This window comes from Ooceraea biroi, chromosome 9 (genome assembly GCF_003672135.1).
Source record: "Ooceraea biroi isolate clonal line C1 chromosome 9, Obir_v5.4, whole genome shotgun sequence".
NCBI lineage: Eukaryota > Metazoa > Arthropoda > Insecta > Hymenoptera > Formicidae > Ooceraea > Ooceraea biroi.
This window is the reverse complement of record NC_039514.1, coordinates 274,949-296,247: the sequence shown is the minus strand read 5'-3', so window position 1 is coordinate 296,247 and position 21,299 is coordinate 274,949. Positions and strand designations below refer to the sequence as shown.

At 42.6% G+C, this 21,299-nt stretch overlaps 1 protein-coding gene across 1 annotated transcript; it reads left to right on the top strand.

The window, feature by feature from the left end:
- Positions 1-791: 791 nt before the first annotated feature.
- Positions 792-20,478, top strand: LOC105276116 (putative uncharacterized protein DDB_G0271606). Its single transcript, XM_011333475.3, has 9 exons — positions 792-1,159; positions 6,941-7,198; positions 16,182-16,406; positions 16,574-16,752; positions 17,065-17,362; positions 17,733-18,224; positions 18,339-18,566; positions 18,777-19,023; positions 19,236-20,478. The coding sequence occupies exons 1-9, from the start codon at positions 1,043-1,045 to the stop codon at positions 19,331-19,333; spliced, it is 2,142 nt and encodes a 713-aa protein (XP_011331777.2). The 5' UTR covers positions 792-1,042; the 3' UTR covers positions 19,334-20,478.
- The last annotated feature ends 821 nt before the right edge of the window (positions 20,479-21,299 follow it).

The following is a 21,299-nucleotide window of genomic DNA, read 5'->3' as shown; positions in this document are numbered from 1 at the left end:
TTTGTAATATGCAAAAATTTCTCAATTATTGGCGAAGAGCTTCGAGAAAGCTTTAGTGGTTTCTATTACAACATATATTCATCCCGTTTGTTTAATATTTTTAATAACGAATATATGTTACAACCCATATTACTAAAAACATTTAAAAAACGGGATGAATATATTTATGTTACCCAACCCAATAGATAGACACACGATCTGCCATATGCTATCGTTGCAATATGAACTTGTTTACCTTCTCCGCTTGTCGCTTCCTGCAAACTGCGGGGAGCGAATGAGCGACAGTGTCATTTCTGCACGCACGTGATTAACTGTCGCAAAAAAACCGTTCACACCTAAGTGACGCTCTCCAACGCGTTCCCTCAATCATATAGCGCCCTCCTACCCCGCTCGATCAACCACCGGTCCCGCGTGATTATTCATCCTGATTAAAAAAAAGGAAAAGGAAGAAACTTACGCCGCACCGTCTCCCCATCACCCGTTCACGTGCAGGGCCGCGCGATGCGCGGTGCACGTTTCCGCGAGCGAGTGCGAGAGAGCTCCCGCTCACGCGTTCACTCGCGCGTGCCCGCACATACACATATACATACAGACGCACGCGCGTGCGCCGCGCGCGCGCACACACACACACACACACACACACACACACACATACGGTGTTTAGAAAGTCTGGCAACGAGAACACCCAGCACCGGCAGCAGCGGTGATGGCGCGGCACAGAGGTACACCTTGGTACCAGAAGGTAACGTAGCCGAAGGTACCTCGCCGGTGGGGGCATCTCTAAGCTAGCGGTGCTGGCGCTTCCTCGACGCTCACTGCTCGTCGACCCGTCGAGCCAGCGAGATCGTGGTGGTGTATCGGAGCGAGGGAAAGAGAGAGAGAGAGAGAGAGAGGGAGAGAGAAAGAGAGAGAGGCAGTTATTGATCATCGATCGTCGGGGTAGTCGGCTGAGGAAGAGGAAGAGAGAGAAAGAGAGACTGACGTTTCTCCGGGTCGTTTTTGTGCTACGTGGCTCGTGCAGGACCGCGGAGGCGAGCCGAAGATGGAGAAGGAACAGCCGGACTCCCTGGCGACCGTCGCCGTCGTCTCCGAGAAGATGCCGCAGACCCACAGCCATTACGCGCCCAGCGAGGTCTACTCCACCGCCGAGCCGCCACCGGTAAGCGGATCAGACACAGAGATCGGCTTTAGAAATTAGAATCACAGTAACGACGAGCAAAAACCGTCCCGGATGATCCTGGATGAGGGATCGTCCTTTAATGGATAATACCGATCGATCTGGAATTTATTTCTCCTTGGCGGAAGAAGCTAGGAATAGCTTCCTATTGAGTTTCAATTTTCTGGAATTAATTTCTGTAATCAACTCTCGTGTTATAAATTGATTACATCTTTTGGAAATCGAGAGACAAGCTGTTACTCACGATTATTAAATATAAATGAATAAATTTAGCTCGGTGTATTTGGCCAAGGGAAACAAATCCATATCGACCGTGGAATTTTTTATTTTTGAAATTGGTAGAAATTAAAGTCTGCGATACGCTGCTTTTTCGACGATATCCGATTCGCTGACTCCAGATTTGTTGCACGCGCGCGGTTTCGCGCTTTTATAAATTTACCTGCCTGCGAACCAGTATACACTTTTTCATGGTAAAAATTATATAGCTGAAGAAAATTATTGTGCCTTTAACGCACGCGTAAGTGTTGTCATTGTTGTAAAAATTCTGACTAGAACCAACGACGAATAATTCCATAGAGGTGCATGACCATTGCTGGATTGGGAAATAGCGTAATATTGCGTAGTGTGGAAATAACTGCGTTTCGAAAATCGGCATTCTGCTGTAATTGAGCATCGGTCGCTGTAATGAACGGCTTGTAACAAAGAAATTACTCGCGGGATCTTTCGTGTGTGGTGCCCTTTGTTTGCCGGCCGGAATGATGCGTACTCCACACCATACTGGCGTTTACGTAATTATATACCTCCGTCATCATGGTAATGATGATCAATCGGCTTTTTATTCATGGTCCGTATTCCTGCAATTGTCAAATTAAACATGCAAATGTGCGAACGCTTCCTGAAGACCCGATCATTTTATTTCAATTCTGAAAACTCTGCGGAAAGAAAGTGGGTCGTGAACGAACACTCGGTCGACGAAGATTGCCTAGAAGCGTGTATGTATATGCATCACTGCAGATATCTTTATGCAAATTCGCCATATTGACACGAGGCCTCGCTACGTATGAATGGCTAATACGAATATTGCGCCTCGAAAATAACTATTATATTTACAGAATATTCATCATTAACGTAATCGAGTTTTGCTCGGTAGACGATCGCGCAGACGATCGTCGAAGCGACACCGCGAGACAGTGCTTATTACGTGGCGTGCATTAAGTCCGTCGATCGTATTAATTTCACGTTCCAAATCGGCGGTCTGAGTCGAATGTGAGTGCGATCGGAATGCAAACGCAGCGTTTCGCCGATTGATATCACGCCAGCATTGCGTAATGTACTCGGAGTACGCTTTGCTTGCGCCTTCAATGAATATGCCGAATTTAATTTGCAAATAAAGGCAATATCGGATAACACGAATAATTGTCAAATCGCGAAAATGTGCGTAACCAACTTGATCATTGCTTACTTCGAGCTGTAAAATGAAAATGCGCGAATTCCCGTCGGCGCGTCGATGTGCACGAAAAGGCGGAGGATCTCTGAAGACTGTGCGGGAAGTCGACACAAAAGCGGAATGCATATTCCGCTAATAACCCGTCTCTTTTTCTAGAAAATGCGCTAATGACGCGTGTGCGGAGTTAAGGATACCGCTCGACGCAGCTGTGAAAACGTAGCGAGTTCTGTTCTGCGATGATAGTGGAATTAATTACGATGATTACAGTGGCAAAAGTGTGCGACTCTCAGCACACATTTACGTTTCCGTGCCGGAGAGAACCCTGCGCGGTGATTACGAACGTGTCGTCGTTAAAAGATGACTGCTTAATTGGCCGGCGAGAGAGTTTGGGAAAAAGCACGGCTGTTAGTCTGTCGTTACGAGATCATAAAAGATGTTTTCAGAAAGATTCGTGAGCATGGGTTGTTATTGGCTTGTAATATATATATATTCATCCTGTTTGTTCAGTGTTTTTAACAACGAATATATATTATAAAGAACACTTAAAAAAACGGGACGAATGTTACAACCCGATACAACGTGCTCAACTTGTGAGATACAGAGATACGAGCGCGCATCGAGGATGTAGGCAATCTGCTTTTTATTAGCTTCTTAATCCGACCAAGAAGAGCATCTTTCCTGTCCAAAGGAGTCGCGTTTGTGCGGGTAAAAAACGATTTACTGCGTAGGATACCGTTCGAGTAAACGTAAAAGGAGAAAGATCGAACAACCTCACACGCGAGGAGCGAAACGTAGCTTTCGAAACTCGTTCTGTCGCCGCGATGACGCGTCCACAAAATACGTGCCATGCTTATGAATTCAGCGCAGGCCTTGAACGCCGAATTCGACATCGTAAGCTGTCCTGTCCTCCTCCCGCGATCCGGATTTAGTAATCGCAATCTTGGCGAACCGGAAGTCGCAGGGGCGCAAAGTAACTCGATTCATTTTCCAAACAATCTGTCCCGTTAAATAATATTTTCCGTGAGATAATGTTCCGTGAGGCTTGTTGTTGAAGCACGAGGCCCGAAACGTTTCGTGCTTCGTGCCGCTGTTGAGCAATCACCGGCCATTCATTCGCCGGGATTTAATTCGCGCGTTGCGCGTTGAACTTCCCGGTGATTTCAACGCGCGCATGAGCCCGGAATTAATATCCAACGAAACGAGCGCGGCGCACGCGTTTGCACGCCGGTGCACGCCGGACACAGTAACACCCCGCAAGGAAAAACGTATTTCCTTAATTTTTACATGTGCCATTCCCTCCCGCATGCAGCAGAAGGCCGCTTCCGCCTACGCCGTCAGCAACAATGATCGCTCCGTCACGCGTATCGCCGGCATGACAGCGCGTTTTCATCCAATAACGTCGCGTACCGGCGAGTTGCTAAATTCGCTGGCGTTTAACGTAAAAATAATTATATCAATTGCCGATAATCATATCAATAATTATATCAATTGTTCGACCGTGACGTTACATCAATTATTTATTTTTTGCGATTTCGGCTTTTGGGACGCAGCGCAAAGTCAGGCGACTTGGCGAAACGTTCTCTGATCGCTCTTGTGACTCGGTACATTTCGCTCGTCCATCTGACTTGCAAATAAAATGCTTGGGCAAGAGGATATTCGTCCCTGGACACCTCCGCGTTTTCGTTTCTCTTGCACGTTTATTTGTTCGCGCGTGACGCGTTACGGATGACAGTTACGTAAGGTAAAACAAACTTTGACGTTCGTGGAAACGGAAGATTCGAGCCGGACTTCTTTCCGCAACCGTTAATTGCCTCGTCCGGTAAATGTTTATTTAATTTTGCTGATTCGTCTACTGTCGTATTTTCCAATTAAATGCAAGGAACACGCAGGCGAAAACGAATTTCTCGCGAATTTGTGAAATTCTAAAAATTCTTCTCTTGGATGTAGTTTTCTTGAAGAGATCGGACGATAGTAGTGTAGTTTTCTTGAAGAGATCGGCGCGTGCATGATGGATAAGTAGAAAACATCGAGAAGAAGATAGTTTTATGCTGGAGAAAGTCTGAGATTAAAATACGTGATGTTTAAATAACGCACAGAGGAGTTTTAAATGTTAAAATGGCAGTGTTTCAGAGATTTTCTCTTATATTTTTCATGTACTCATGAATGTGAAACAAAAGAAACGTCCACGAGCGCTCAACAGTTTAAGGGGGTTAATAATGACTTGAAACGTTGCTTTCATTTGTTAATTCAAACATGCAACCTCTATCATGCACTGGTATGCATATTAGAGGGAAAGTGCAAAACATTATTGATGTCTCAGATCGTATATCGATCACGATATGGGAATTACGGTCTTCGAGAATGATTGTCACCTTCGAATACGCTCCACGATTTTCCAGAGCTACCGATTAGCAAGTAACATTATTAAGTTTTTATGCAAGATAATTTTATTAATATCTATTACATTCGTTACTCGTACATTTTTTATTTTTTAATATATTTTTGCGCACTACATTAGAATTATTTTTTCTAAATTTTGTTGAACATTTATAAGATACTTTTCATTGCTGTTTTGGTTTAATAAACATTTGTAAAGGCTATTATTTAATTACATTGTGGAATAATATATGCGATTAAAATTTTAAAATTCGACGAAATGGGACTATGATTGTTTTCGTTCCTCTTGAATCGATCGGTTTGGCGGCGATCAGCGATTATCTCACAGCATTTTTCGTAGTCTATCCCAAGGATACTCAATATATGTATACGGTCTGTCTCACAGCGAGTACACACCGACAAATTTTGTCCTGAAAATGGAATAATTATTTTTACGTCTCGGGAGTGCCTGGCAACGAAGCAGCTATTTACTTTTGTCAGGCAGATCGCGGCATAAAGCCAGCCTCGGATGGCCTACTATCTCTTGGAAGCCTCTCACCCGAGTCGTCCATCCACATCGAGGTCATTACGAATTGTATGTACGAGTACAGTCTGTGGTGCAAGTCTCATCTCCCGTGTAGAGGAAAACTTCCGTTCTCGTCGGAGTGTAGTCGAGGTAGCTCCCAGCGTGTTGGCGATTCGCGATCGAGATAAAAACGTATCGGCACGGAACTATCCCGTTTTGCGATCCCGAAGAGTCGTCGATCGGAGAACGGCATCGCGGCGCACAGCTGGTGCGACCCAGCCTGGAAGTGCACCTCTCCGAGATTCGAGATGGATGCGACGTTCGTGTGGACGTGCATCCTGAACGCTACGATACAGCCACGATAATTACATAATATCGGGGATCGGGGAAGCGCGATGAACGAGTCGGCGTAGAACTGCGAACGTGTCTATGATCTACAAAGGCGTCGAGCGTCGAAACGAGTACGAGACACGCTATAATAATGTCAAGGTACAGTTAGCACACGCGTCAGATGTATTTTATCGTGCCTTGTTCTCAACCCGAGGCTTGCTCTCGAAGGAGTTGAATGACGGTGGTGGTGTGTATTTTCAGCCGCCGTTAACTCGACTGCGGATACGTCACTCGAATGGCCCCGAACGGCTTGAATGTTATTATTTAATTATGCACGCGATTATACCCGTCGTGTAAAATATTATCTGATACCATCTAATTTACTGGTCTGGCTCGTGCGCGTCCTTTTGCAAAGGATCGACGAGGATAGATCGATAGAATTTTTATATCGAATCGTGGTATCGAAAAGTTGAAAATGTTGTGCATCTCTGACCTACCGTATGCAGTAAAAAAATTTATTTACACCTCACGACCTCACGCTTACATGAGCGTTCCGCTATCGACGAGGAAAACCGCAGTATTCTAGCAGAAGTTCCGCCGAATCGACGAGGCGCATTAATAACACTCGTCGGGAATTTACATAATCATTCTCCCTCTCTTTTGTGGATATAATTGCTGCGGGAATTTGTGGTAAAGCGCGATTTGTTCATGTATTGTACGATCCACATATACGCGCTTGTTCGTACACACGCTTCTGTCTATCACACTTGTCACGAAATGGTGTTGGTATCCTTCTGAACGCACACAGCGGCACCGGACTTCACGCTGGTTAACCAACCGAGTCGAGGCCTTTTGTCGTTTCACGCTCTCCTTTGACGTTCCCTTCGCTATTGTCGTTTCTGAAACTGCTTAATATCAAAATGCGAGAGAGCCTCCCGCGAAACTCGGCTCATTTGCTGTCGATCCTGTGATAAGAGAAATGCTTTTTTTCATCAACGATGAGATAAATAAACGCGTTCTCTTCTTTCACATATAATTATAAAACATGTAAGTATATGTGACATTATATACAAATTCTTTGCAGGCATACATGAGACCTCCGAAGAGCACGGCGGTTCAGATCGCAAGGATCGCAGCCATCACTCTGATCACGATGTCCGTGGTGCTCGGCAGCTTCATCCTGGCAGGGTCTTGGGTGCAGGCCAGAGCCTCGTGCACGCCGGAAGCGATCGCGGCCATGCAGGCCGAGCTGAAGCTCCAACAGCAGCAACAGCAGATCGCCGGGACGTATCAGTCGCAAGGTGAATTCCTGAAGCATCTGCAGCCGGAGGCACTGGTGCAGGTAAGAACAAATGCCTGACGAACATATAAGCGAATTTCGTTTTGATACAATGGAAGATAATGAGACGAGTAGTTAAAGAACGTCGAAAGATACGTCATGTACGCAAACGCGAAGATCATCGACAACCGCGGCTTGAGCTCAAGGTAAGTGCACGAGAGACGAGCATGAAAAAGAAAGGCTAATAGTAATAACGAAACGGAGATTGCCGGCAACTTTCCCGATACCGTTATCCGCCGTTTTCCGAAAATTGGTGAGTGCACGATTAAGTGGTAATCGTCGTTCGGATCACGGTCTTTACGGAGAAATCGTGCCGGACGGTCCTGCGAGTCCTTTTCGTGGCGGCGAAAGTAACCGCGTTCATATCGACGGATTTCTCGACGGTTTAATTGTTGCTCAAGTAGATTAAAGCAACATGCCGTTTGACGTAAAAACGGTGCCGACGTCGCCGCCGGCTTTCAGCTTGTTAGCCGTTCACCAATGCTGACCACCACGGCGATTTCTAGATTTTCACAACGTTACGATCGTAAAAGACGACAGATTCGACAACAGAGTTCCGCCGATCATCAGACAATCCGTCACGTCAATTTCAGTGGACCCACGATCGAACTTTACGATCGAAAGTAGGAAAAGGGAAACGTTAACGCCGTCTCGCTAATACAATTAACGCCCGTCTTCGCCTGCGAAGAAGAAATCTGCAAATTTGCTTCCGCAGACGGTTGAACAAAGCACATGCTTCGAAGTCACGATTAACACGATGTGACGTGTTATATGTAATAATATCGTATGAAATTTTTTGTTTCCAATGGACGTCGTTTCAATCAATTCGTCGAGTCAATTCGAGTCGATCTCGAGGCAAATTTCTCCAACATAAATCGTCTTATTGGCATTCAATCTCTGTCAAGATAACATTTCTTCATTTAGGATTATAAAATATTTTATACGCCATAAGAGAATAGATCGTTTCCAATTGATTACTGTTATGCCGAGTTTGCCTTAAAATTGCTATTGTAGGGATTATCGAGATTTGTCATAATTATCGATTCCTTCAACCGCTTCAACCGCAAAATGCGATTTACCGCTCCCGGCGATGGGCAGAATTTATTGGCAATCGGAACGTCTCCCGCGCGAGTCTCGGTTATATTGCAGCAAGAGTCCGTGAAGAAAGTCTGTTAACGAGGAAATAATGTCGCTCTTCGAGAAAATAGTATTTCAATCCAGGAATAAATGGAGATAAATTGCCAGGTTGTATCACGACGAGTCAAACAACTGTAAAATCGCGACGTGCAATCTTCTGCAGGAAAAACATTGTAATTACAAAATTATGTGTCACTCGCGCAACTAAGAATTGTTCGAGCATAATTGTTCGTATCATACCGTTTTTACCGTTATGACCGTTCGCTAACATTAATTCCTTGCAAATGAATATGTATATTTTAGGTGTAGCATTTTCTCCTTCTATTAAATATAAAATATTCACACGAGTGTGCTGCAGGAAATTATAATGATATTCCAGCGTGAATATTCAGGCTTTCCTGTTTTCCTCTGGCAGTTACATAATCGCGAGGTATATACTTCTTGGAAAATCACTGAACGATCGATTCTTTCCCACAGCATTGCGTTTTCTGTTTCTCTTGATAATTCCTATATCGAACTTTGCGCGTTTGCCGGTCGACGCGATGCGTCGCGACGACAAAGAAAGTGCAGCGACGCCCGGGTGAGAATTATGCATGGTCAGATGCTAATGAATGAATAAGCATAAAGTGTCAGAAATTTAGAAAGCGTGGAGTTATTTACGAGCATATTTTTGTGCAGCTCGTGTTGAAAAGAAGAGAGAGGGAGGTTCGCTTGAACTGACGCGCAAACTACAATTGTCGGATACAATAAAAATAATTCCATCGTCGCGCGCGCGGTATTCGTGAGAAAGTCCCGCGAAATACGACTGAATCGTCATCGTTAGCCACGGTTAGGCATTCAATGTGGCAGAAACACTGGAGTTTCGGCTGGGAAACCATCGCCGACCGTCCGTTGCATTATTATCGTTCGACTTTTACTATGCAGCACGCGACGAGGATTACACATCGGCTTGCTCGTCGGAGAAATTGAGAACGCGCGCGCCTTACGTAAAGCGAGTACCAGTACTTGGTCGTTCGAGAACAGGAAATTGACATTTTTTTTTCTCGTCTTTTCTCATTTAAATATTAACAACTCGAAATTTTACAGAAATGTTATAAAACTCGCCCGTTTCATCTGCGCTTCAATTTGCACTTCATCGTTCATCATAAAGATTCGAGAAAAATTCATACATTTATAAATTTCAAAAATTAACAGAAAATTTAAAAATATTGATTTCTACATTCATCAAATCCGTCGGGCTCTTATATGCTTGTGAAAATACGAAAGTTATCTTAATATCACGAGCGAGATTCAGATCACTTCTGCCTCTAATCTCTCCGTATATCTTTATAGCATTTCATCCACCACGGATCATATCGCGATCATATCGGCAGGTTACTTTCGCTCACGAGCTCATAGCGCGGGCGAGTACAATCAGCTCGTAAATCTTCGCAAGATTATATCCGACGTATCTATAATTATATGTGTATGTGCGGTACTAAACGATGTCCAGAACGATATCTTACAAGCTGCCCAGCTGACTGACGAGTTCACGTGGAGCGCGCATGTGCCGTAAATAAAAAGAGCGCGATTTTTTTCACGCATCATAAATCGCATCATAAATAAATTGCGATCTCTCTCTCTGCACCGCGAGCGGAAGGAGGCGGTGCAGTGGCGAGAAACGTGGCGGACAACAGGCGATTAAATCCATCGGTTTAAAGTCGTCTCGCGATTTCGAAGAAGCTTGCATTCTCCGCTTGCCCGCGGCGAATACGAGCGTATATATACGCCGCGCGCCGGTCGTACCGGTGCAGAAAAGGAAACGCAGCTGAAGAAACTGGCGCGAAGCGGTGCCAGGAGCCGCGCGTTCAAGGAGAACCGCAACCGCGGGAATTACGTAATTCAGCTTGCGTTCCTCGCGTGTGACTCGCAAGTAAGCGCGAATCGACCAGCGCAGCCACTGTGTCTGCGAATTTGTAACGACCATTTATAATGAGCACTTGTAACGAGTACGATCGCGACTGTCATCTTGAGCAACTGGCGACAATCGTGGATCGGCTTCATGAACGGAGTTCACGTTTTTTTCGTTTTAATGGAAGATTTTCAGCAAAAATAATACTTTGTCTTTTCGACATCAACCGACAAACGCGCAAAATTCGACAGAAATTATCGCCGTTTTATTTATTAGAGGCATTAATTAATTTCTATTTATCTGCGGATCGTTCCTCTATGAATATGATGACTCCAATGTAAAATATTGAAAAATTTCTCGTTTCTCGAACGCTAGCTTGCGCTCGGGTTTTTTTATCCACGATTTTACCCACGAGCATCGCTCGTGAACAGGCACAGCACGCTCCATCGCCCAGCGTTCGACTTCCGTTAGACGAGCCTCGTATATTCATCGAACAATCGCAGAACATCGCGGAAGCAGCGCGCTCGATCACCCAACATGGTTTCTCCTCCAAACGTAATCAATTTCTCTCGTTCATGAGAAACTCGGCTCTCTCAGATTGGATTGTTTCCACGAGCCTCGCATGTGTTTCCATCGGATATGATCGGCATTCTCGCGACAGCAATTCCAACAAATCGCGGGAAAGTCATTCTATTTAAAGCAATTAGACTAGCGTATCTTGACAAAACGGTTATTGTATCGTACTACTGATCGTTATAACAATTATATTACATTAACCGTTCGCCATTCTTTTAACGACTGCACATCTAATTCCACGCACAGTTCTTTGACACTTTTGCTGTCAGCAGCGTGATTACGAAATCAAATCGTCGACGGGGAATCGCCTCGGGCGAGAGACAGAACGCGCGCACTTTTTCCTTGGCCTCAGTGAAATCCAGTAAATGGATTATTTCCCGATTAGCAACCACGTCCAACGTTCGTCGTCGTGGTTGCGACTGATTGCTCGCAAGTAACGCGACCATAACGACCATTTCCGGTCCGCTTATGGCAGTCGATAGAAAGTAAGATCGGTTTAGGCGCGAGAAGGTAATGCCCCGAACGCAAAGCACTGGGGGCTTGTAACGGACGCGCAAAGGTGAAAATCGGTCATCGTGGGGTCAACGAAATCGGGCGAGTTCGCTAGCTCGTGCGAATGAATCGCGCTACTTCAACGCTTGTCAGTTTTATATGAACCTTATTTCGATCCATAAGCGATTCGGTAAATTGCGAAATTTTTTGGCCGAAAAATAATTGGCTGAAAGAAGAACAATTAAATAAAGGACATTATTTTATTATATTACAATATATTAACTAATTCTGCAAGATTAATTACCGTTAAATGATTGATGTAAAATAGCGTTTAAATAGAGTTTATCGCTGCGTCCAAGAAATTTCTTCCATTCCAAGGAAGTCATTCTGTTATCAAGCGTAATCGTACATCAAGAGTGCTCATGTATATTTAAAGAACGCAGTCACAACTCGCGGTTTTAATCGCCTTGGCATTAATCACCAATGATTTTGCAATGTCGGCAAAAAAAGATTTCCCCGAGACTACGTTACTTAAATGGACGGTTTGTCTCGCTTTAGAGTCCGCGTCGTCTTAAAGATCCTCATTCTCGCAGTACCTTTAATTCTCGATGAGTCACACGCGCAAATTAACGATCCCATGTACATCTCCGTCGCAAATTATCTCCGATTTCGTAACTGTTTTCTGTTAATCTGCAACGGACGGAAATTGTTTGACAAGTGGACGTTACACGTCTGTTTCCTCATAAGGCGAAGTGTCCACACAGATATTTATACGTGCCTATTTTGTCTGCAACGAAAATCGCATTGATGTTTCCCTCGCTTGCATAGCTAGTAAATCTGCGGTCTAAAGGTCTCATATTTTCCAGGAATTCTTGACAATTACGGGAAAACGTACTGCCATAAAGTGTTATTAAAAACGAAGCTGACAAAGAAGAAGATAACGCTTGAATCGCGGAGGAAAGCCGTTAACTCTACCATTTAATTACTCGACGAGGACGACGGGATCAAATGATCGCCGCGCTTTCGGGATGCTGCGATTCTCTCGTCGCTTCGCGACGAGCGAGCAGACTCTTGGAAAACGCACCGCGACGAAAGTGGGTTGTTGGTTGCGCGCTCGCGCGCTCGCCGAGAGGTGAACGCTCTCTAAAAAGATTTTCTCTCGACGACTGCTAACTGTATTGTTGCACTCTTTCGTTTGACAAAGGTAAAGTCGGCGCGGTGATATCCGACAATATCCGCGCGTTCTGTCATTCTGTCATTGGCAGAAAATAGAATCCTGACTCATACCTGTCTCAGAGGTAACGTAACGTTGTTGTGATCAATTCTCCTCTTCCTTTTTTATCAGCACGTCTATCGAGATGGCCATCGACGTTAATGAATGCATCCAGACGAGTTTCTTTTACCATCGATTCTATCGAATCACCGTTTAGGTACGAAGCGAGTTGTAACGCGATATTGTATTATAAAACGCGAAGGAAACGGTGCACAGACACACCTTGGATATATATTTTTAGCTCTCTCGCAGAATGCCTTATGTAGAGTATTGCGTTTATTCAAGTATCTGCGCGCTACTCCCTCCGTAAGTCATAATTACATATAATGGTTTTAATCACAGCGAAGGACGAATGAAGAAAAGCGACTGCTTTAGTGTTGAGACGTTGATACTTGTAAAACAACTCGGCTAGAAATCATACAACTTTTATAAGAAATGCACCAGAAGAATTAATCGTTCATTAATTTTGATCAGATTACTTCGCGCACGCGTTTAAATATTTAAAATTAAAATTAAAAATTAGACATATAACATATATAAAATTGACACAACTGAAATTCGGAGCACAAACGTAACGGTGCAATTGATTGCCCAATTTCGTAGATAAAAAAATCAGATTATATATATACCCATTTTTCTTCGCGAATTGAAAGCATGTCGAATCGCAGCGCATGCAGTTATGCCGCGAAAACACGTACAATACTCATTGTCAGAGCCACGTAAACTACGTGTTAAAGACGATAGGTAGCGCCATAATTGGCCGTAATTGCTCGTTAATTGATCGGCGCGTTTTCTAAAGAAAGCCATCCGGCAGAGTCATCGCTGCGGCAAATTGCTATGGTTTCTTCCATGTCGCACGCTCCGTGAATCCCGCGAGCGGGCGTGGACTGGAAACGCGCGGGTTTCCCTTTTTCTACGGGATAATTTCGCGCTGAATCGCAATACACGGGCATAGTCGCTGCGTACGTAACAATTATGCAGCAAACCAAGCGAGCGATGACATGTATTATTTTTTTTTTCAGCGCGATTTTTAGCACGCGAGATAAGCGTGAAGATGTGGAAGGAATCATTCAGCAACCGCGATTTGATTGACTGTCCGATTATTATCTGGATTGTTATCCGTTATTATATATCATGGATATTTCAGAGTGAGAATTGCGGCATGCAATAAAGATGCAAAAGATTATCATTATTCTCTTTGATGTGAGAACTTGTGCGCTTTGAGGAGCTAAAAAGTGACTCTAGTAAGTCAGCTTTTCTTCTCTTGCGCCTGAAATTTACTGAATCTCAAGAATTAGTTGTCGGCCTGGGAAAGCAATACTATTACACTTGGCTTAAAACATAATGAGTTAAAATGAGTCTCACGTTTGAGAAAGCAATTATTGACGTGCAAGCTGAGTCGCTAGAATGTCACCGTAAATGCTCCAGATATCTTCAACTCTTACCGTTTGGCATCGTTCCGAACTAGCTTGACGATCGCATGAAGTTGCAGTCCGTTACTCGTGCGGACTGTCGTGAAATCATTTCTAAATCCTGAGCAATTTCCCCGAGTGGAAAGTGCTCGGACAATCGTATTCTCGTTTGCATTTCTTCAGCCAACTTTCGTTACACAGTAACGTAAATTTTAAACAAGCATTTTAATGTAGTGCAACTTGTTGCAAGTGGCAACCTCGATATTAATGATATTGTATAATTATGTAATTAAGATGAAATTTATATTGTATGATAATCTAGAAAAGAAAAAAAGAGAGAAAGAAAGAAATATATATTATCATAAATAAGATCAGTGATTGCTTACAATCCTCATTTTCTCTCAAGTCAGATTAGGAGACAGTTTTCTCTCTCCATTTCATTTTTTTCTTTCATAAAATCGGCTGCCTGGGTCGCAGAAAGACCGCTGAGGAATCTAAGAACCTCCGAGATTGCGACAATCCATTGCGTTAACGAACATCCCAGAAGTCATCGGTGGTCATCGCAAAACAACCGCGATCACTGTGATTCGTACGATTGTACGATTGCAACGTGCGTTTCTCGCACGGAACCATAATCATCCATTGGCAATCAACCACGCATACGGGAGGAAAGTTTCGCATATTGATATTTGTCGGCAGGATTTCGTTTCGACATATTGCGAAGGACTCTAATTTAACGTCTGTTACCTCCTATCGGACGATTTTGCAACGTAAAACCGAGCGTTGCAAACGCGAGCAACCGACACTTTTCGAGAATCTACCTGTTACGTCTTTTCGAAACGAATGGTAATTTATTGAAACATTTTCGCGCTCGCGTTGTCGCGTATTACAGCGCGATAATGTAAAGCGAGTTCGCTTTCACTGACCCGCGATGTCGCGACCAGGAAGACGGGAGACGTTGCATCAACGGACGATGATTGGCGATGTTTATACAGCTTTCGAAGCCGCGAGGAATGCCCGTCTTCCTTCGCTTTTCGAGTTTCTCTCGCATATTAGGAAGAGCTGTGACCGTAAGCCTCGTTTCATGCACAGAAACAGTGATCGTCTAGCTTTTAATAGAGCGTAATTACCGATAGGAAAGATCATGATCTCGCGAGAGAAAATATCGATGCATCGCTAAACTTGTAGATTGTCAGATACGAACTTTCGACAACACATGTATAACGCGATTGTTTTCTTTTTTCATTTCTTATAATTAAATTTAAGGGGGGAATCTGTTTTACCGGGTCCAAAAAATCGAGGTCAGTCAAATGGTACAAAATGAATTTTATGAGGAAGTTGAAGGGCTCCTGTATGGAGTAGAAATTGCTGATTAACCTACGACTGCTGTAAGTTATCAAAACATTATACTTTTCGGTTGCAAAACCTTTAAATGATGTTTTCTCAAAACCGTATTTTCTAAACTTGTGTACACGATAGAGAAAAATCTAATTAACCGATCGAGTTCTATCTCAGCTCATTTTGTTCGTTATTTATTTCTTTACCAAGTGAACCTAAAACAGAGTAAAAAAAATTTAATTAGACTAGTTTTTGCACTAAAATACGAAATTTTTTTTCATGAAAACTGAAAATTTTTTCCAGAATCGTGTCAGTTTCTCAATTTTCGTTATTTTTTTGGTTTTTTAGGTTCACTTCGAAGGTAATTATGTAAAATTAATAAAAAACTTTGAATCGTTTGTTTCACACAAGATTTACGCTCTCCAGAATGTACACAATGAACCAACTGCAGCGGCGAGGCGTTACAAGCATCTTCCTGTTTCATCAGCTTAACGGCTATATTTTTAATCCAAAAAATTAATTTTTGTAGTTTAAATATACAATAATATATTCTAAAAGTGTGGGAGTAATTGCTTTTATTTTACCTACTTTAAAAAATTCCTAAAAATTATGTATTTTTCGGGCTCCTAAACCAGATTCCCCCCTTAATAATTCAACGAGCAACTTTCAATTTGCAAGTATCATTTAATCAGCTTTAAAATACAGAAATAAAATAAATAGAAATTCAGAAATAAAATTATCAAAATTTCAGTTTCAGAAATAAAATTATCTGTATCTGTGCGATAATTGTGGTAACGCAAATAGTACTTGTAACACTAGTTTCGATAAATATTCTTTGGAATTGAGAGAGAATCTTTCTGCTCACAGGACTCCGTCGAATCGAAGGATTCTTTGCAAAGCCTCACTGCGCCAGTGAAGAAGGAGGTCGAGCCGGACACCAAGGACATGAAAGTCCAAGGAGAAGGAGAGAATGGTTCGAAATCCGACAACGACAGCAGTGACAGCGATGACGATGACGATTACGAGGACGACGAATTCCCCCCTGTACACATTAAACTTCCGCTTCAACTGGATCTCGACGACATTGCAGGCGTAAATATACATAATTTTATATACATCACTATACATAATTTAATTCTATGGGATCGTGCGTATGCGTTCTAATAATTACCAGTAAAAATTCTATAAAAATCTGGTTTTCTATAAAAATGAAAATTGAATTCGCGAATAATTTCTGAAACTGCTTCTGTGTCTTTCAGACGCTGATTCAACAAGCTCGTAGCAGAGTTTCCTGCGTGGTTGAACGACGACGAGCCGATGAAGTGATGGACGGAACCAATGACAATAATCTGGAGAACAGTACCGATCCGCAACGTTTCCAGAGACTGAGCGGCGAGCGAGTCGCCATTCTTTGCGAGTCGGGCAGTCCCAATCAAGAGTACGTAATAATGCAAAAGATAAATCAAGTTATCAAGAGAATAATTATCTGAGAAATGTAATTAATACAATTAAGATTTTTTCGTAAAATCATTATATATAATTATAATTGGTCATCTCGAAAAATTATATGTGATTGAACGTTCCAACAGTTTTATAAACAGTCTTCAATGTAATAAAAAGAAGTGAAATGTAGAAATAGAGAGAGAGAGAGAAAGAGAAGAAAATCTCAAAGAATGCAGATTTCCATGCCGATAGAACAAATAGATGATGTGATGATAATGTTTTGGCCGCAATTGTTTCTGCTTCGCAGGCAACAGGAGCAGGAAATGCTCACTCCGATTATCGTGCCCCTGGGCACCGTGCAAATTCCCCTTCAGTCTCAGGAACCGAACCCGGGCTATCATCAGTATCAGATACACACCCAGTATCATGTTCCCGATATGCAGCAATTGCCACTCAGCGACCCACGGGGATTGAATCACATCCCGCCAGGTGTACTTCCTCCTGAGTTGCGTAATCTTCCACAGCTGACCATGGAGATGAGACCGCCACGAATGGGCCCGCAGCCGTCCATAATGGGACCCCAGAACAATCCAATGGGACCGCAAGTAAGTCTTGTCGATGTAATGAAACCTTGAAATTATCGTAAATAAAATTAATTTTTATTTATAGAATTTATACAAATATTTTAAGTTGATTTCTTATTAACACATATAAAAAGAAATCTGATTCTGATAACAAATGCAAACTTTTCCATACTTTATTGGAAAAAATATATATATAAAGTACAAAAAGTATAAAAGCGGTTTTAATTATATAACATCAGCGTAAATAATCATTTCTAGTAAAAAATTGTACGCTTTCTTTAACTAAATCCGAATTGTATAAATTATTATAACTTGTTGAGTCTACATTACGTAACAATTTGATAAACTTTATTATGTTCATTTATATAAAAATTACTTATCGATAATCCAGATGGAGATGCGTCAGATCCCCATTGAACTGCGCCACTTCCCAATGGATCCGATGAGGGGAATGCGACCAATGGTTCAGGAGCCTCGTCAGGATATCGATCAGCAGCAGCAGCAGCAGCAGCAGCAACAACAGCAGCAACAGCACATGATGTATCAGCAACCAATTGAGCATCATGTCCCCTACAACCAAGAGCAACAAGTCTCAGCCATGATGCCACCACCGCCACCTCCCCCGCCGCCGTCCGAGTCGCAGGTGCAACATCAGAGAATAGCGCAGGAGTCACCTATAATGATCCCGCAGACAGAACAGAGGCCGCCCGTCCCGCTTCCGGTCGCTCCCGAAAAGTCGCGTTCTCCCTTCCAGGGTATTCCCATCGAGATCAGACGAATTATTCAGCAGGTGCCGCTAGAAATCAAGAACATCATCCAGCACATCACCGGCGAAGCCAGAGTGTTCCCCATGCAACAGGTGCCCGAAGGAGCGCGTCGTGAGGTAAGCTCGATTGTGTATTTTAACATAAATAAATACGATAAATTATAAATTAAGCTATTTCTGAGGAAGAAATTAAATTTTCTTACTGACGTTTTAATTACCTAACGCAAACAGGAACTCAAGCAGTACCCGGAAAACGTACGGCCGATACCGTTGGAGTCATTCCCGCTTCCGGTGGAGGTGAGAAATCTAATCGAGCACGGGAACATCAAGGGCCGCCAGCGTTCAGACGGTGGCGATGAGCAGCAGGAGGCGAAGCCCTTCCCAGGTCCGGAGGACGAGGGCGAAGATGTTGAGAGGAACTTCCCCGTGCCCGTAGAGATTCGTAATATAATCCATCAGGTAAAATGAAACAAAGAGCGATATCGCGTGAATGTTCTACTTCTTAATTTTCTTCTGCAATATATTTTGTTTTTATTAAATTATGATATATTATTGAGAGTTATTGAGAATTACTCGATTGCTGACTTCAACGAGAAAATGTATGCAAGTTGTTGAGGAAGAATCAAATCAAGAGAAACTTAATTAATATTGAACATTTCTAAACTTTAGGTCGTGGAAGGTCGTGCATTCCCGGTTCCGAGATTCGCTCTGAGACCCGTTGAGTCCTTGGAGGTACCAGTGGAAGCACGTGCCGAAGTGACCGACGGTCAGTCCGCGGAACAGCAAGCCGAGCCACGACAGGACCAACATCAAGCAGCGCACATGATGATGCAGCAACAGCAGGAGCAACAGCACCAACAACAACAGCAGCAGCAGCAACAGCAATCTATGCAGGAGGAAGAGACTCGCCCTCATTGTAAATAAAATTTAAAAGGATATATTATGATAATTTTAAACGAGAATTATAATATTACGGTTATGTGGGTTGGTGTACATATGTGTGTGTGGTCCTCTGCAATATAATATATTATTACATATTCTCTTAATATTATAAAACCGTATTATATTATATTAATAAGCAATTTACAACTCTAGAATCGACAATAAAGTATTTTTGTTTGTTTGCAGATGTGCAGCCGCGTTCCGTGCGCTCCGTCCCCGACGAGGTCTTTCTTCATCGTCGTGAGAAGCGCGTGCGCCGTTGTGCTTGCGACTGCTCCTGCTAAGGGATGTAGGCTGATCACGTCCGCCGAACGGAGCGAGTTTTCGAATCCGTCTCGAGTGAAATTAAAGAGGAGGAGAATTTTCTGAAAAGCGCACACAATTAACGCACACACACGCACGATCAGATGCTTGCAGTCGTTGCAGCACCGACGAATGGGACGAATAATTGCATCGTCGAGTGCGGCAACTCGCCGCAAGCGCTGATCGTATTTCAAATTTTCTTTATACGAAGTACTTGGATTAGTCATTATGTAGCAGGTCACGACAACTCCAGTAATTTTTCTTCAGGTTTCCCCAGATTTCAAGGCTGTTGAACATTGAAGAATCTTGAATTATATCAACAGATTGCACTTATCATGATAAAAAAATATACGAAACTGACAATCGACAATACCTTTATCTCCCACATAAGACGCAGATGAGCGCTAATAAAATAAAGAGAGAGAACATATATATAGTTGGTGGTTGAAAACGAGTATATTTAGCGAGGAGTGACACATCCGGCTTCAGCGACAACGGATAATCGATTCCAATAAGATATATTTATCCTTCTCTATCGGCCAACAGCACGAGATAAGAAATCAGTTACGGGCAGTGACAATGTTACGCGTTTAGACATATTTTATCAAGCTACGAATTGTTGATAAGGCTAAGTATGAGCGGTACTTTCCAAATCGATTCGTTGATTATAAATCGTTATACTCTTTCGTAGGGAGAAAGAGTGGGAAAGGTAGCTTAGAAATCTGTGATTCTCTCTACTACGTAAAACTCTGTGAAAAACATGCTTCCGGGAACGCTGCAGGTACACGCGCATGGTTTTGTTTTAAAGAGTAACTAATTATTAGGCATTACACTGTATTATAATAATCGTCCCCTTTATTCCCCGTTAATCTTGCATTTCTCTTTAGCCCCCTTTTACTTTACTCCATCTTGTCCTCCTGTTTTACTTAGAAGTTGAAACCCAAGTTCTGAGAAATATCGTCTATTACATTTTAGTCTGATCGATTATTTACGATTGTATTCCTGTACATTGCTCGAAAATTAATTTAAGCTTTGAGTTTGTCTTACCGAATTATTTTCTCTATGTATTACGTGTTTTATCTTTTTCATGACAAGCAATAAAGTGATACGATACTGATTAGGCTCAAATGATATTTGTGATAGATCCTGACGTATGCAGTCCTCTCACAAACGGTAAGATCGTAAATTTATCAGAACATGAGAAACAAGAGACAAGTTTCATTACTTGAAACAAAATAACTAAATTCGAGTAATTCTTTTATGTTATTCGTAAGCGTTTCGATCATGATTAGTTTATAGATTTTATTATACTATTTATTTGTTTAAAAAATTTGTTAATGCTAAACAATAGTCGCTTTTCGAATCAATTCTCAAAACGACGAAGCTAAGTGGAACACAAGGCCTTGAATCAGTCACTTTCAGAATCACAATTTGCACGTTTGATTAGACCGCTTATTAAGTAACTTCTTAAATTACAGTTTCAGCTATAATAATATACGGAGAAAATTGCACATATTACGTACTGCGCATTACACGTAGTCTCGATTTGTTTGCCGTACAATTAAGTTTTCGCCAGATGTATGTACATATATTGAATACGGATTGTGCTGAGAGGATGCAGTAGAAGTAATAGTCTAATCTGCCGAAGAAACGTAAATTTGCAGTGCTCTCGAGTTTCTTTGACATCAAAGTCGCGTGTTTTGCGAGCATTTACGCAGAATGCGGAAATCTTGTAACACGCACTTCTTGTCGTCCTTAATCCACGAAAGCGCAAATATGCTTGCATGCATGCATATACACACACACACGCGTGGCACTTCAATATGACGGTATACACATTATCCTAACTTTTTCTTTTAACGTTTTACAGGTCAATGCCGAGTAAAAATCCGCGGCTCGCAATCTCACGTATTCCGATAAATCGCTGAAATCGTTACTAGTCGTCGT

Bases quoted from the DNA above. Each gene is read 5' to 3' on its own strand.
- LOC105276116 (XM_011333475.3), top strand. From the start codon at position 1,043: ATGGAGAAGGAACAGCCGGACTCCCTGGCGACCGTCGCCGTCGTCTCC. The intron at 17,363-17,732 runs GTAAGTCTTGTC...TCGATAATCCAG, and splicing joins ACAATCCAATGGGACCGCAA to ATGGAGATGCGTCAGATCCC. The intron at 18,567-18,776 runs GTAAAATGAAAC...TCTAAACTTTAG, and splicing joins TTCGTAATATAATCCATCAG to GTCGTGGAAGGTCGTGCATT.